Here is a 15,468-nt window from a genome sequence, read left to right as displayed (position 1 = left end):
AGTAAAATACCTATCTGCATGTAACGCATATAATTTGGTGGTAATGGGTGTGGTAAACATGGTATTGTATCCACTTTGGCATTCACATCAAATGGCTTGAATGCTCCCATTACATTTCTATATATGCTTGCAAGAAATCCTGTGCCTTTGACATTGACATCAACCACTTGTGGATCTGAAACACCATAAAAGATGACCTTGTTATCGAAACATTCTTGTCTAGAAATTCACATTAATTTCACATATCATCTACTATGTCAAAAATTATTGAGACTGAAACATTTTCTGCTTTTCTTTCAAAGCAAATAAATAGTGTATATTTGTTACTGGCGAGAGCTGTAGTTATTGGTGACATAATGAATATACGAGATTACTTTATAACTAATTTTTTTAATTGAGTTAGTCAATGATGTCTTTAGGACATCTATGATATTTACATAATTATCATCAACAGACTCTATCCATCATCCATCAACTCAAATATTTGTAATTTTAATTCACAGTTGTGACAGATATACGACTGCTAAAACTTTTTAAGAATTTCATCTCATACACATGTGTAGGTTTCTATATGAAGTAAGATGCTATGATAAATAAAAATTTATCATTGTGAAATAAAATGTTCAACAACAAACTCTGACAGGGGTGACTCATGTTCGAGAACTTTCCATTTGAAAACTATATCTTTTGTAATACTACAGTATAAAAAGTATAAATTAATGTCTAGTCTTAAACTACCAGAATAATAGTGTGAGAAACATATCACGCATAGAAACAAACCAAATCCAGTTAATTTGTTCATCAGTCCTAAGCTAGCTATTAACCTTTGCAACACCATGGCATTTTCCATAGCATGCACTACTACGGGGGTAGAGCACTTAGTGGCCACCCTACAGAAATTAAAAAATAAACAAAATTCATCAGCTGTTGTTGAAACATATTAAGAACATGGTTTCAAAAAAGTTACTGGTGGAAAGTAGGCTCCAGAACCCAAAAATATCTTTTAGCACACTCTTAGCAATAACAACGCACTTTCGATAACATGTACTACTGATTATAAGGCCCCCTAAAAAACATTTTTAAAAATACAAATTTCATTCACTATTGTTGACTTTTATTCTCAACATACCGTTTAAAGAAATACTGACCTGTAAGGTAGGCCATGGACCTGGAAACACTGAATACAACATTGACTGAGGAAAGTGACTTCTACTATTGAGACTTAAATTTTTGAGTTAAGTTTAATTGAAAAAAGTGACTTCTACTACTGAGACTTAAATTTTTGAGTTATGTTTACTTCAAAAAAGTTACTTCTACTACTGAGACTTAGATTTTTAGTTAAGTTTAATTGAAAAAAATTAAAACGTGTGGAATCTGGGAGAAGAATTCATTAAAAACAGTAATTTTTTTTTTCAAAATTTAAAAATATAAAGTAAGTGATTTGATCAAAAATATTTTCAAAAGTTGGGCATAAAGTACACAACCCCCCCCCCCCCCCCTTATGGTACTGCAAGGGTTAATCATTGTTGCAGGTAAATTAAGTAATCCCAAATGTTAAATTCTTCATATTCATGGAGATTTCACAAATTTGTCTGTTTTGGCCACGTTTATGGTGTGGATAGTAGGAAAGTATGTGGCAGGGAGCACTTGGTTCATTGTTTCAAGATTGTTATCACTCCCCTCAGAGGTGGAATGTGTGAAGAACATCTGCTAACATGCACTCATTTAAGCTTTTATTAGCATAATGCTATCTTCATGATGTCCCTCCCGCTTCTCATGAGCGATAAGTACGATAGTACATATTATTCTCTGAAAACTGAGTCCTGAAATGTTGGAAGGGCAGTGTCCTCCATGCATTAGAGATATTTCACTACGTCCTCAATAGCACATTCGGCATAACACTTATTGCCACCTGAATCAGAGACAGCCAATGTATTGAAGGCACAGACCTGTCACCATGGCGAACTCAATAGCACTTTATCACTTGATTATTGGGTGATTCCCTGTCAGCTGGTCTGGACTGATGACATTTGCAATCTGGTCCCTTCAACCCTGTTGTGACTCACCGATCTTTCAAAGTGCCGCCGCTCAGTTACGCATGTCCTCTACATGCGGCGCTGTCTGCCAGCCACGCAGCAGCTGCACCACCTGAGCGGCCAGCGAGCCAGCAGCTGCTAGACTTGGACCTCAGTGCTGATTTGAATGCTACCGTGTACACATGTCTTACTTTGTCTACTTGCTCTGTGACTTACATGTGTTGTGTCATTTTTGACATATATGTGTTCAACTTGACATTATAACAATTGGCAATGAGGTAGTGGATTTTTCCTTTTCATCGTTGACCCACAGGTTTCCATGGCTACTTTAGAGCAACTATTGCAAGGTCTCATTGAACAGCAAACACTTCTCACATCGGCAATTCGCGATTTCGTCGCGGCATCAGATGCGGGGTGTTTCTCGTCATTGTCTATACCTCCTTTTCCTCCTTACAACAAGACAGCGGAAGACTGGTCTGATTACGAAAAATGTCTTCGACAGCACTTCTTGGCATTTCATGTCACGGATGAACAAACATGCAAGTCTCTGTTACTTTCATGGATTTCACCGCAAATGTATCAGTTGTTGTCGCAATTGGCTCCTTTGAAAGATCCTGCATCTTTGTCCTTTGCTGAAATGTGCTCACTTCTGTCCGTCTATTTTCAAAAGCAAACGCAGGTGGTAGCCTCTCGTGTTGCCTTTTATTGCTGTCAAAAACAACCAAAACAATCCTGTCACACTTGGGCTGCTGAACTTCATGACCTCAGTAGAAAGTGTCAATTTGTTCCTGAAGTTTACAAAGAATCCTACGCTGATTCCATGGTATGGGACGCTATTATCCGCTCAGCGCCCGACGTCTACGTTAGGCAACGTGCCCTTCAGTTGGCAAATCCGACTCTAGATGAAGTCCTATCCATTGTGCCGTCTTTTGAAATTTCTTGCGCCGCTGGAGCGCAAATAGAGGCGTGGGGTGACGTCAGGGAAATACAACCTCTGTGCGCTGTTGACAACGCATGCGGTGTGTCCCCGCCATACGACGTGGCCGCAGTACGCTCCCACACGCATCCTCGGCCTAACCGTAAACAAACCTCTAAGAAACTGCAGCAAAACCCCCGGCAACTTCCTTCATTTTATGAAACATTCATGGGAGGTTAGTCCCCAATGTTGGGCCGTGTGTCACAATTGCAAAAAGAAGGGTCACGTGTCTTCCATTTGCAAAACCGACCGCATACATGATATTCATGACTGTGACGCTGTTTCTGCTTCTGTGTTGTCTGTCAATTGCACTTCTTCCCTTTCAGGGAAGTTATTCCTCACTGTCCAAATACTTGGTCAGGATGTTCGCATGCAGGTGGATACTGGTTCTGGTGCCACTATCGTCAATTCTCAGACGTATCTTCAGTTGGGTTCTCCAACCCTATCACCTGTCACTAGGCAATTACGGACATACAATAAACAGAAGATTTCTCTCATGGGACAATTTGATGCTGAGGTATCTTACAAATCCATTTTTCACACTGTTCCCATATTTGTGGTCGACCATAGTAACGCGGAGAATCTTTTTGGTTTCGATGCCTTTCGCGTTTTTGGGTTCTCCATAGATGACTCTGTCAATATTGTCTCTGATGCTATTCCTTATGCTCACTTGGATTCCTTGTCGACGACATTTTTGTCCCTTTTTTCTCCTGGGTTATGCCGTGCAAATGACTTTGAAGCTCATATCACGCTCAAACCCACTGCTCGGCCTAAGTTTTTTCCGGCTTACCCATTCCTGTGGCCCATCGTGATCGGGTAAAACGGGAGTTGGATCATCTCACTGCTTCAGGGGTCTTGCTTCCTGTCACTTCAAGTGAGTGGTCCTCTCCTGTCATTGTCGTTGCTAAGCCAAATGGTGATATTCATCTCTGTGGCGATTTCAAAGCCAGTGTAAATGCTCAATGCCTCATTGACACTTACCCTATGCCCCGACCTGAAGAATTGTTCACGAAACTTGCTGGAGGCCAGTATTTTTCTAAAATTGACCTGTCAGAAGCTTATCATCAACTTCCTCTCGACGCTGCTTCCCGGCAGTTCCTGGTCCTTAACATGCCTTTTGGCCTCTATCAATACCAACGATTGCCATTCAGGGTTGACAGTGCCCTTGCTCTCTTTCAGCGATTCTTGGAAGAATTATTGCTCCCTGTCCCTGGGTGTATAAATTACATGGACGACATTGTTGTCACTGGCTCTGAAGAATATCTTCAGAATCTCCGCACATTTTTTCATGTCTTACAGACTGCCGGTCTTAAGTGTAACCTTCAGAAATCAAAATTTTTTCAGGCATCTATCACATACTTGGGGTTTCAGCTCTCTCGGGATGGTATTTGTCTGCTTCAGCAAACTGTCGCTGTGATTGATGCCCTTCCTTGCCCTACATCTGTTAATGAACTGCAGGCCTTCTTCGGGAAAATAGCATACTATCACAGGTTTTTACCATCTGCGGCTTTGGTGGCTCAGCCGTTGCATCGGCTGTTGCATAGAAACGCGCCTTTTCACTGGTCTGTGTCATGCGATGCAGCTTTCCAGAAATTGAAGACTATGCTGAAACAGGCCCCTTGCCTAGCTACTTATTGACCTGGCAAACATCTTGTTCTTCCCACAGACACATCTCAATATGGGGTTGGTGCAGTCGTTGCACACCATTTTTCTGACGGTTCTGAACAACCCATTGCTTATGCCTCCAAAAAGCTCACGGATGCCCAATATTCTCAAATTGAAAAAGAAGCTTTGACCATTATTTATGCTCTTCATAAGTTTGGTGTTTTTCTTTATGGATTCAAATTTCATCTTGTTACGGACCACAAACCACTTGTTTCCTTGAATAAAAATCTCTCGGTGTACATGCCGCGTCAATTCAGGGTAAAACTCCAAGCTTTCGACCACTACCTCCATGGTCGTCGTCAGGGCTAAAACTGACTGTCGTGAACTAGCGAGGTTCCCACTTTTATACGCAAAGCACGGCTTCTGATTGGCTGGAATATGTCATAGCAACAGCGATATGGCGCGTAGTGAAGTGGTGCCCTCTACTTCCATAGATGTAGTTTCTATCCAGCGTTGCTTGCAGCGCCATCCCTTGAATCAGGAGGTAAAGTGCGCGAAGTTTTTCTCTGCGATTTTTCTTTATCCAATGCACTCTTCCAAGTGTTGCTAAGTGCATAGCCGTTGTCTCTGTTAAAGTTATTATCGCTAAGTCTAATTTCGACTGCTTCCCGGATCACAGAGTCCCAGTAATTCGATGCGTGGGCTATTACTCTGGTTTCTTCAAATAAAATCTTATGCTTGTTAAGCAGGCTATGTTCAGCCACCATTGATTTTTCCAAATACCTGTATTTCAGGTGGCGCTGGTGCTCGATGCAGCGGTCGGCAACGGTTCTTACAGACTGGCCAGCAACTGAGACTGTTTCAAGTGCAGCTTCTCCAGGTGACGAACGCTATGCACTATATCCTCCCCGTAGGCACCAGTTTTAGCCCTGACGACGACCATGGAGGTGGTGGTTGAAAGCTTGGAGTTTTATCCTGAATTGACGCGGCATGTACACCGAGAGATTTTTATTCAAGAAATACGTCGCGAAAGACTTCGTAGCCACACTTGTTTCCTTGTTTCATCCATCATCGTCACTTCCCGACAAGGCTGCACACCACATCCAGCATTGGGCTCTTTACTTGTCTCGTTTCAATTATGAGATTCATTTCCGGCCGTCGGCTCAACATGCGAATGCGGATGCACTGTCTTACCTTCCCATGGGTCCTGATCTGGCATTCGACAGGGATGAACTTTTTTGTTCCACCTGGATGTTGCCGAGCAGCGGGTTGTGGACAGGTTCCCCATCACCGGGGACAGGCTGGCGGCTGCTACGGGTTCTGATCCTACTCTCTCCCGGGTTTTACGCTGTATTCTGAAGGGTTGGCCAGATCGTCCGTCCTCTAAGACGTCTGATCCGTTGCGGCACTACTACGCTTTGCGCTACCGCCTCACAGCTAGGTATGGTGTTATCCTCCTTTCCACCGAAAATGCTTTGCCGCGTTTTGTGGTACCTGTGTCTTTGCGTGGTTCGGTCTTGCGCCTCCGTCACCAAGGGCACTGGGATGTCTCACACACAAAATCTCTGGCACACCGTCATGTGTACTGGCCCGGCATCGATTCTGAAATCGCACACGTGGTTGCAACCTGCGCCCCTTGTGTGTCACAGGCCGCTGCCTTGAAGTCATCTTTGTCACCGTGGACTTCGCCTTAGAAGCCCTGGGACCATATTCATGCTGATTTCGTGGGATCTTTTTTAGGTACTTATTGGCTACTCGTTATTAACACCTACTCTAACTTTCCTTTCATTGTCTGTTGCACGTCGCCTACCACCGTGACAACCGCAAGTGCTCTAGCTCACATTTTCTCTTTGGAAGGCCTTCCCTCTACTCTTGTTACTGATAATGGTCCACAATTTGCCTCTTCCGAATTTGCAGACTTTTGTGCCCATCACGGCGTCATGCATGTCACAGCCCCTCCGTTCCATCCACAGTCAAACGGTGAGGCTGAACGATTGGTCGGCACATTTGAGGCTCAGATGAGGAAACTCCTGACTTCTTCTGCTGCTGCTGATGCGCTTCTCCAATTTCTGGCTTCATACCGTTTCACCCCCATGGGCGACCACAGCCCAACTCAGCTCTTACATGGCCGACAGCCCCGCACGCTACTTCATCTTCTGCAGCCTTCCACCTCACGGCCGCGGGTGCCTTCGCTTGGCCGGTTCACCGCCAGCGACCTTGTATGTGTACGCGGATATGCCAGGTGGTCAAAATGTAGTCCTGGCCACATCTTACGACACCGTGGCCGGCGCCTGTATGAAATTCAGACGAACACGGGTGTTGCAGTGCGACATTCGGACCAGCTTCGGTCTCGTGTGCCAGCAACGCCTGTTCCAAATGCCACTACACCACAGGATCTCGGCATCTCCCATTACTCACAATGCAGCCCTCTCACCATCATCTCGGTGCCAGCACAAGAACGGATGCCACCAGGAGACGTGCCCATGCAGGAACCGGATGACCATCATCTGTCGGAGCAACTCTACCTGCCTCCTTCTCCTACGGACGCCAACACATCGTACATGTCTCGTGTTATAACAACTGGACTTGCCGCAATGGGCAGATTGGTGGACAGGGACCCAGCAGATTCGAGCCCTACGTCTCCTTTCATCTCGACCGGTTATCATCGGGGACACTTCCATCCGTACGGGAAGCCTCCTCCTCGAGACTTTATGGCCAGTCAAACAACACCTATGGACGTTAGCAATATACAGGCCATCTCCATCAAGACCAGTGCAAAAAATTCAAAGGGGGGAAAAGTGTTGTGACTCGCCGATCTTTCAAAGTGCCGCTGCGCAGTTACGCGCATCCTCTACATGCGGCGCTGTCTGCCAGCCATGCAGCAGCCGCGCCACCTGAGCGGCCAGCGAGCCAGCAGCTGCTAGACTTGGACTCAGCGCTGATTTGAATGTTACCTTGTACACATACCTTACTTTGTCTACTTGCTCTGTGACTTACATGTATTGTGTCGTTTTTGAAATACATGTGTTCAACTTGACGTTATAACAAACCCCCACAAACCAACCTGTCAGTTGGTCTATGTTTACCTACTTGATCATCACAGATTTTGTAGAATTTTTTTAAATGATCAAAGGAAAGTATTCAGATTTCTAGCCCACAATTTTCAATACTTGGTGAGTAAAAACCTAAGTGAAGGGTGACGAAAACTCCTGATGTCGTTTCAAACAAATCTGAAGAGATGTGTTTCTGTGAATAATTGTGGTAAAGGTGTAAAACTTGGTAATATGTATTAATAGCTTGCATTGTGCCCACTCTGTTGTATCCTGTGACCAGTGTGTGTGCAAAAGTGAGTACGCTGAGTTGGGCATTGCCATATGTGTGTGTGTGTGTGTGTGTTTGAACTGGATGCCAAATGTATCAGCATGGGCTGGCCACTGGAGGCTGCCTGTGGAAGGCATGCACACAGCTAGGTCTCTGCCGCGTAGTCTGCTGGTGACTTATGCATATATATGCGCAGAGCAACACTAACTGATTCTCTTCTATGTCCTTCCAGTGTAAAGTTCACATCAGTGTACTGTGCTTTGTTACATGGGAATCAGCAAGAGTCTGTTTTCTGTTATTGTTCAGTGCTTCGTTAATAAAGCTATATTTGTGTTACTTGGATCAGTCTCATATATTACTTGGTTACTACACACTATACATAAGTTTTATGTCATTTTATTTTATTTATTTTTATTTATCCTTCTGCAGACAATAAATGTTGTATAACAGTAAATGTTGTACAGAAGTTGTCCAAATGTATATTTAAATTTATGGGAAACCATTTCAAGGATATATATAACATACAAACATGTAAATAAAAAAGTGCAAACAAAATAATACACGGTCATAAAATACACAGTGAGGCAAAAGTCAACATTTTCAGTTTTGCCTTAATATAAACATTATTAGAAAATGTTTATTGGATTACATTGTCATTTACTGGATAAAAACATTGTTCAAGTAGACTATTTTTTAATTTGCTTTAAATTTGTAAATTTGTTTTCATCTTCTAATGTTGACAGGCAATCAGTTGTAAAGTTTTGTGCCAATATGGCTCAGATGCCTTTGTGTGTTTGTTCTTTTTGTTTGCTGAGTATGGAGTGCTGTACTATTTCGGGTACTGTAGTTACGGCATTTGTCTGAAAATCTACAAGTTGGGAGCTAACATATAAAACCCATTTGTGTACATATAATGAAGGTATTGTTAATATTTTAATCTTTCTGAATATGGGTTTGCATTGTGCCTGTGGATAACTCTGTGTTATTATTCAGATAGCCCTCTTCTGTAATGGAAAAAAAGGGTTCAGGCAGCAAGTATTATTCCATATATTGCAAGAGACTAAAAACAGTTGAAATGGGCCATCCTGGTATGCTCTATGGTACAAATATTTGCAATATTCTAAGAGCAAAACAGGCTGAATTAAGTTTCTATGAAAGTTTCATTACATGGTCATTAAAATTTAAGTTTTCACCAACATCCCCAGAAATTTTGTATATGTCACTATGTCTCCGGCTTTGCCATCCAGCATTAGATCAATGTTTACACTTTGGCTTATTTTCCCAAATTGCATATAATTTGTTTTATTTGCATTTAATGTCAACAGTTTGCACTGAACCAAGACTGGACAGTCTTTAGAACTTGATCAATAGTTCTTAGCAGCCGCTGCTTTGATGTCCTTAGTATCACAGTAGTATCATGTGCGAATAATATAGCATTGGGTGACCTGTATGAGATGTGGGTGTCAATTACACAGATAAGAAAAAAATGTGGGACCTAGCCTTGTGGTACTCTTATTTCAACATTTTTGCATCTGATACTAAATTTATTTTGTGGCTGGAGTAATCTGACATCAATCCTACAATCAGTGTGCTGTTTTGTAGGTATGATTCAAACCACTATTTCCTGTCCCATGAACACCGAACACTTTCAATTTCTCTAAAAGAATGCCACAATTGAAAGCATCAAATGCTAATTTATTATATAATTCATCAAATCTTGTTTTTCATACTGACATTTTTACGCTTTTGAGAATGATATCCTGGTCCTCACATTTCTTCTCTATTTCAGTCTCCACAATACCCAATGCAGCTTTTGATTTGTTTCCAGATTGTCTTATTAAGCTATCATTATTCATAAATTTTGTGTTGGAAATTACTTTTCAATATACCCTATTGTAATTCATAACATATTCATTGCTTCTGCTCCAAGTAGCATTCAAAGTCAGCAATAAGTTCAGTTGTAACAAAATTTCTCCCAAATTTACATAGCTTGATGTCTTCATGTAGTTAGTTTATAATCTCTCCTTTTGTGTCCCAGTTTTCTTGTAGTTCACTTGTGTAACGTGCAACATTTATCACTACTGGGTTTACAGGTTTTGAGATATAAGGGGCTGTAGGTGTCCAATAACAATTTGTGACAAAAACAAGTGCATTTAATCATTTATATTTCTAAGAGGGATGCCAGATTCATACTTGCATGAACCACCATTCTTTCGTCTATAAAACACTGAAAACGTACAGTCACTTTTTTCCCATTAAGGTTAACATTTATCCAGTGAAGTTTCCCATACCAATAACTATTTCAAAGAATCATCTAAAAATACGCAATTTCCTGGAGAGTGGTAAAAAAGGTATGCCCAAATTCAATATGTCTTCAAGAAAACAAATAAAAAATGAAGTATGCACATTTTCTGCAATTACTCAACTTTTTAAAACCATATTACACAAAAAATTAATCATCTGTTAAAATTTAATCAAATTTTATCTTGAAGGTGACTTTTTATGCTTTAAAAATCTGATGGAGTCAGCAGCATTTGTTGGTCTACAATTCCAGCAAAAGGCTGCAATTTGTTTGAGAATTTTCTCATTAACAAAAGGAACTATGTATTTTAAACTGTTCTAGACTGAGGTTGAGTGATAAATCTTACAATTTGCCATTTTCTGGCAAAATCAGATACTCTGAAAAGGTTACATTCTAATCCTTTTTAAAAGGTGAGTCATCCCATTAAAAAAAGTTAAGGCTGACTAATGAAACTATGGCTACAAAAATTCAGCAAACATGGTTCATCTGGACAAAAGCTGTGTTTAAACTGTCACATGGAACTCTATAACAAATTGGCTTCTGTTACACCTTTAGCTTCATCTGATGAAAATATACAGATGAGCAGTTTGAATTTTCTTGGAGCTTCCCCAATTAAAATTGTGAGGGTCAGCCTGTGTTGCTTAAAAGACTATGTCAAATGCATAATTCGTCAGCCCAAAGCTTAATAAGCAGTCATAAAGTCTACATCAAATGCAAAATTTATCAAGCCCAAAGCATAATAAGCAGCCATGTTGCATTTATTAGTGGCTTTGATGATAATGAGTTACAGCAGCCAGCATTTTAAGTTAAACAGGAGTCAATGAACTGCTCAAATTATACTCTGCTGTTATCAATCTGAAAAGAAAAGAAGGCAGAACCCTACTCACCCTCCACATCCTCTCATAGCCACAAAATTCCACTGATATACTTTTAACATATCCATAAGAGATGACGTGTGCATTATATGAGGATGCAGACTTTCTCGGTGAATCTCGATGATAAAATCTTGCGTTGACAGCTGAGTCAATATGTTGTTCTCGAGCAATGTTGCAGCAAGATTCTTACTTGCCATCTTCAGGCGAAGTGTTAGGTTCATGTCTTGTCCAGATCTTTATAGCCATTGGACCATGGGCATCTCTGCATCCTTGGCGCCGGTCGGGCCAGGTGCGAGCGGAATCAGTGCGGCAGCGCGTGGTGTGGGGGGAGCCATGGGTGCCTCCATCGGTGTGCTCTTGTCTCAATCTTGATAATGTTGTGTTCCACGCGCAGCTGAATTGGATGCCACTATCCCGATTGACCAGGTTATCACTGACCCGTATCTCTACTGCCTCTTTTATAACAGAGTCCCAGAAGCCTTATGCTCTACACAGTCTCTTGGTTTCTTCAAATTGAAACTTGTGTTCTTCTCTGAGGCTGTGCTCTGCTACTGCGGATTTTTCTTTTTGTCTGAGGCGGACGCTTCTCACATGTTCAGATATGCGTTGCGTTATGCAACACTGCGTCTGTCCAATATATTGTTCCCCACATTCACAGGAAATACTGTAGACACTCGGTGTTCTTAGACTCAAGTTGTCCTTCATTGAGCCCAGCATATTTCTGATTTTTGCTGGAAATCCGTGCTCACTACTCTTGTCCGCAGAGCCTATGACATATGCGACAAAGACAGTTTATCTACTGAGATTCAGCACCTGAAGAAAACCTTCCTGAAGAATGGATACACCCAAAAGCAGATTAGATGTGCTCTCAAGATGAGCAAGAAGGAGAAGGAGAAGGACCTTCAGGAAGAAGAGAACAACCAAGGTCTGGCTTTCCTCCCATACGCAGAGCCACCCACTGCCAAGATTGCCAGGATACTGGAGAAGAACAAGATAAAAACCATCTTCCATCCTCCAGCAAAAATCAGAAATATGCTGGGCTCAATGTAGGACAACTTGAGTCTACAGTATTTCCTGTGAATGTGGGAAACAATGTATTGGACAGACGCAGCATTGCAAAACACAACGCATATCTGAACATGTGAGAAGCATCTACCTCAGACAAAAAGAAAAGTCCGTGGTAGCGGAGCACAGCCTCAGTGAAGAACACACGTTTCAATTTGAAGAAACCAAGAGGCTGTGTAGAGCATAAGGTTTCTGGGATTCTATTATAAAAGAGGCAGTAGAGATATGGTCAGTGATAACCTGGTCAATCGGGATAGTGGCTTCCAACTAAGCAGTGCGTGGAACACAACATTATCAAGAATGAGACGAGAGTGCACCGATGGAGGCAGGTCGGTTGCGGCAGATGGAATAAAAAGGCTGCACTGAGACAAGACACCAGGACCTGGCGCCAATGCTCCACCCACCACGTGCTGATTCTGCTCGCGCCTGATTGGCCCAACTGGGGCCGAGGATGCAGAGATGCACGTGGTCCAGCGGCTATAAAGATCCAGACAAGACATGAACCCGACACTTTGACTGAAGATGGAAAGTAAGAAACTTGCTGAAACGTTGCTGGAGAACTACACATTGACTCGGCTGTCAACCTGAGAAGATTTCATCATGAAGTATGCATTTTTTAATTTAAAGTCTGATGACAGCTGTGTATAACCAAAGCAGTTCATGCACCTCTGTTCATCAGAACCTGCTCATGCTGTAACTCATCAGGGACAAATTCATGATTCACTTGAATGCTTATTGAGCTTTGTTCATGATTGACATTGCATTTCATTTGTAATTTTAAGTCATGTTTACTGGCCACCAGAATTTAAAAAAGAAAAAAAAATGCAAAATGCTGATTGAACAGATCACAGATATAGTGCTGATCCATAGTGTCCAATAGGCATAGTATTTCAGCAATAACATTGCAGTAATAATCAAGTGCACTGATGAACTGAGTCCCTGAAGGTGCACAGTCACCTTATGTCCCCTCCCACCATAAACTACCCCCTCCGCAGTCTGTGCCTGAGGGCACGCATTGTGACAAACTTTTGCAAAACTGAATGATGCTTGCTGAATTTTTGTAATGGATTAGCAAGAATTTCAGTACTCAGTTTCAATTTCTTTTGAAACTGATGATTCTTCTTTGAACACTGATTAAAGCATAAACTTTGTAAAGATTCAACGTTTGTTATCACAGCTATGATATGATGCAGACAAATGTTGGAGTTAGCATTGAAACTCAGGGTAGAACAACTCAGCAACAGTTTCTTTTGCTCAGGGGAAAAGTCATCAACATTTTTCAGCCTTTTACCAGAATTAGATATTGGTCAGCTTGAAGCACTTATGCACTTCTTGAATCCCTCAGATTTTCAAAGCAACAATACAAAGTCACAGGCAAAATTAAGAATTGATTACATGTTTTAATGGTCAGTTACTTTTACTTTATGTAAGACACTTCAAGAAAATATAAAAATTACAGAATAACCCCAATTTTTCACTCTTCATTCGAGGTAGACTGAGTTTGTGAATGAATATTACTACTGCTTTCTCAATATAGTGTGATCTTAGAGCATGATGCTCCAAAGTAGAAATTTGAATTACAAACTGTGTTGGATAGCTGCAGATCTTCAGGAAAAAATAATGATTGAAATGCATTATTTTTTAAAGAAGAGAATCACCTTTAAAATCATGGTCCAGATGTTCTTTTGAGATACAATGGTTTAAAATTCACTTAGGTTTGCCCCACATTTTTTATGTCAACTTCAGTCCATACATACCAAAACCTATAATTCCAAAATCATAAAACATGCAAATTTTATAGACAAGACTTCAAGAAAAACTAGGTCACATAAGTAGTGCTTCCTAAACTAACTACGTGAAGAGAACCTGGGAAAAACTTTGTCATTACAATATTCATTGACAACTCTGAGCGCTGCAGGAAGCAAAAGCAGTGCATCAAATTATATGAAACTTACAAAATGTGGACAATGGAAATTTTCAAACCACTTTGCCAAGTTTTACAGTTTTATCACAATTGATCAATGACATATACTACTTCAAAGTTGGACAAAATGTTTAAAATGTCACCATGACATTATCTCACCTTTCACTTAATGTACTCCTCAAGACAAAGTATTGGAAATTGTATTCTAGAAATTTGAATGTCTTCCTTTGACTATTTTGCAAAGCTGCCCACAAAAACTGAATAAATTTTATGCTGGTCAAGTGAGGACTATCTCCAAAACTATATCACTTGACATGATGAGGTCTTCATATGCAGTAGGGTAGTTGGCATGGCAAATGAATGAAGGATGATGTACAAGATATACAATTGTTGTTGGAGATTTTCCCAGTGAGTATGTAGTTTGAATTTCTTTGAATCTGTGTATTTAACTGAAAGAAACTGGGTGCTGTGCACAAAAGGTAATGAAAAACTTTTTTTTTATGTTCTAGAAAATTAAGCAAATATGCTGAAAAATTGGGGGGAAATTAATTATGTTTATTATGAAAACACTCATGTACTAACTGTCAGAGTGCAAGTGATTCAAAAGAAATTGTTAATTTTATAAATATCCATATGCATCAAAATTTAATATGTAACTTTTCCATTAGTGTTTCATTGCCTACATATACAAATTGTTTTTGTCACTTGGTTACACATTTTGCGTAACCAATTTTATTGGTTTCACTATATCTTAAAGGGCTTATTCAATTCTGAATATCTGTTTGAATTCCAAAGTTCATGACTATGAGTGAAAATATCAAACAATTTTTTAATGTGTAAATGTTCAGTCTTTGAATTTTAGATATAGCCATGTGCTCAATTTTATATATGTGTTGGGTACGAGTCAAGACTGGGAAGGAGGTGACAGAACACAGGGGGTGAAACTGTTGGATGGAGGGTGTAGGGACAGTATTTTACCAAAGGTTGAGGCCGGGATAATTATGGGAGTGAAGAATGTGTTGTAAGGATGAGTCCCATCTGTGTAGTTCAGAAAAGCTGCTGGCAGAGGGGAGGTTCCATATGGCTCATTTAGCGAAGCAGTTACTGAAATTAAGCATGTTATGTTCACCTGTGTGTTGTGTCACAAGGTGGTCTACTTTGGTCTTGGCCACATTTTAGCAGTGGCCATTCTCCTGGTGGACAGCTGGTTGGCAGTCATAACAATATAAAAAGCTGTGCAATGCCTGAGTGATTAATTATGCCTGTCTGCGACTTAGTACGTTATGTTTACGGTAAGCAGCAATCTATCTTTTTCTACATTGTTGATATTCCTACCTGGAGTTTCCATAGTTATATTTTACATA

General features: G+C 40.8%; 1 protein-coding gene across 1 annotated transcript in view; it reads right to left on the bottom strand.

The window, feature by feature from the left end:
- The window catches only part of LOC126455618 (DC-STAMP domain-containing protein 2), a 315,015-nt gene that overhangs the window by 133,292 nt on the left and 166,255 nt on the right, over positions 1-15,468 (bottom strand). Inside the window, exon 11 of the mRNA XM_050091384.1 lies at positions 11-175. Coding sequence (XP_049947341.1) covers positions 11-175 — 165 coding nt within the window. The remainder of the gene's footprint in view (positions 1-10; positions 176-15,468) is intronic.

Source organism: Schistocerca serialis, chromosome 1 (genome assembly GCF_023864345.2).
Source record: "Schistocerca serialis cubense isolate TAMUIC-IGC-003099 chromosome 1, iqSchSeri2.2, whole genome shotgun sequence".
Lineage (NCBI taxonomy): Eukaryota > Metazoa > Arthropoda > Insecta > Orthoptera > Acrididae > Schistocerca > Schistocerca serialis.
This window is presented reverse-complemented; position numbering and strand designations above follow the sequence as displayed.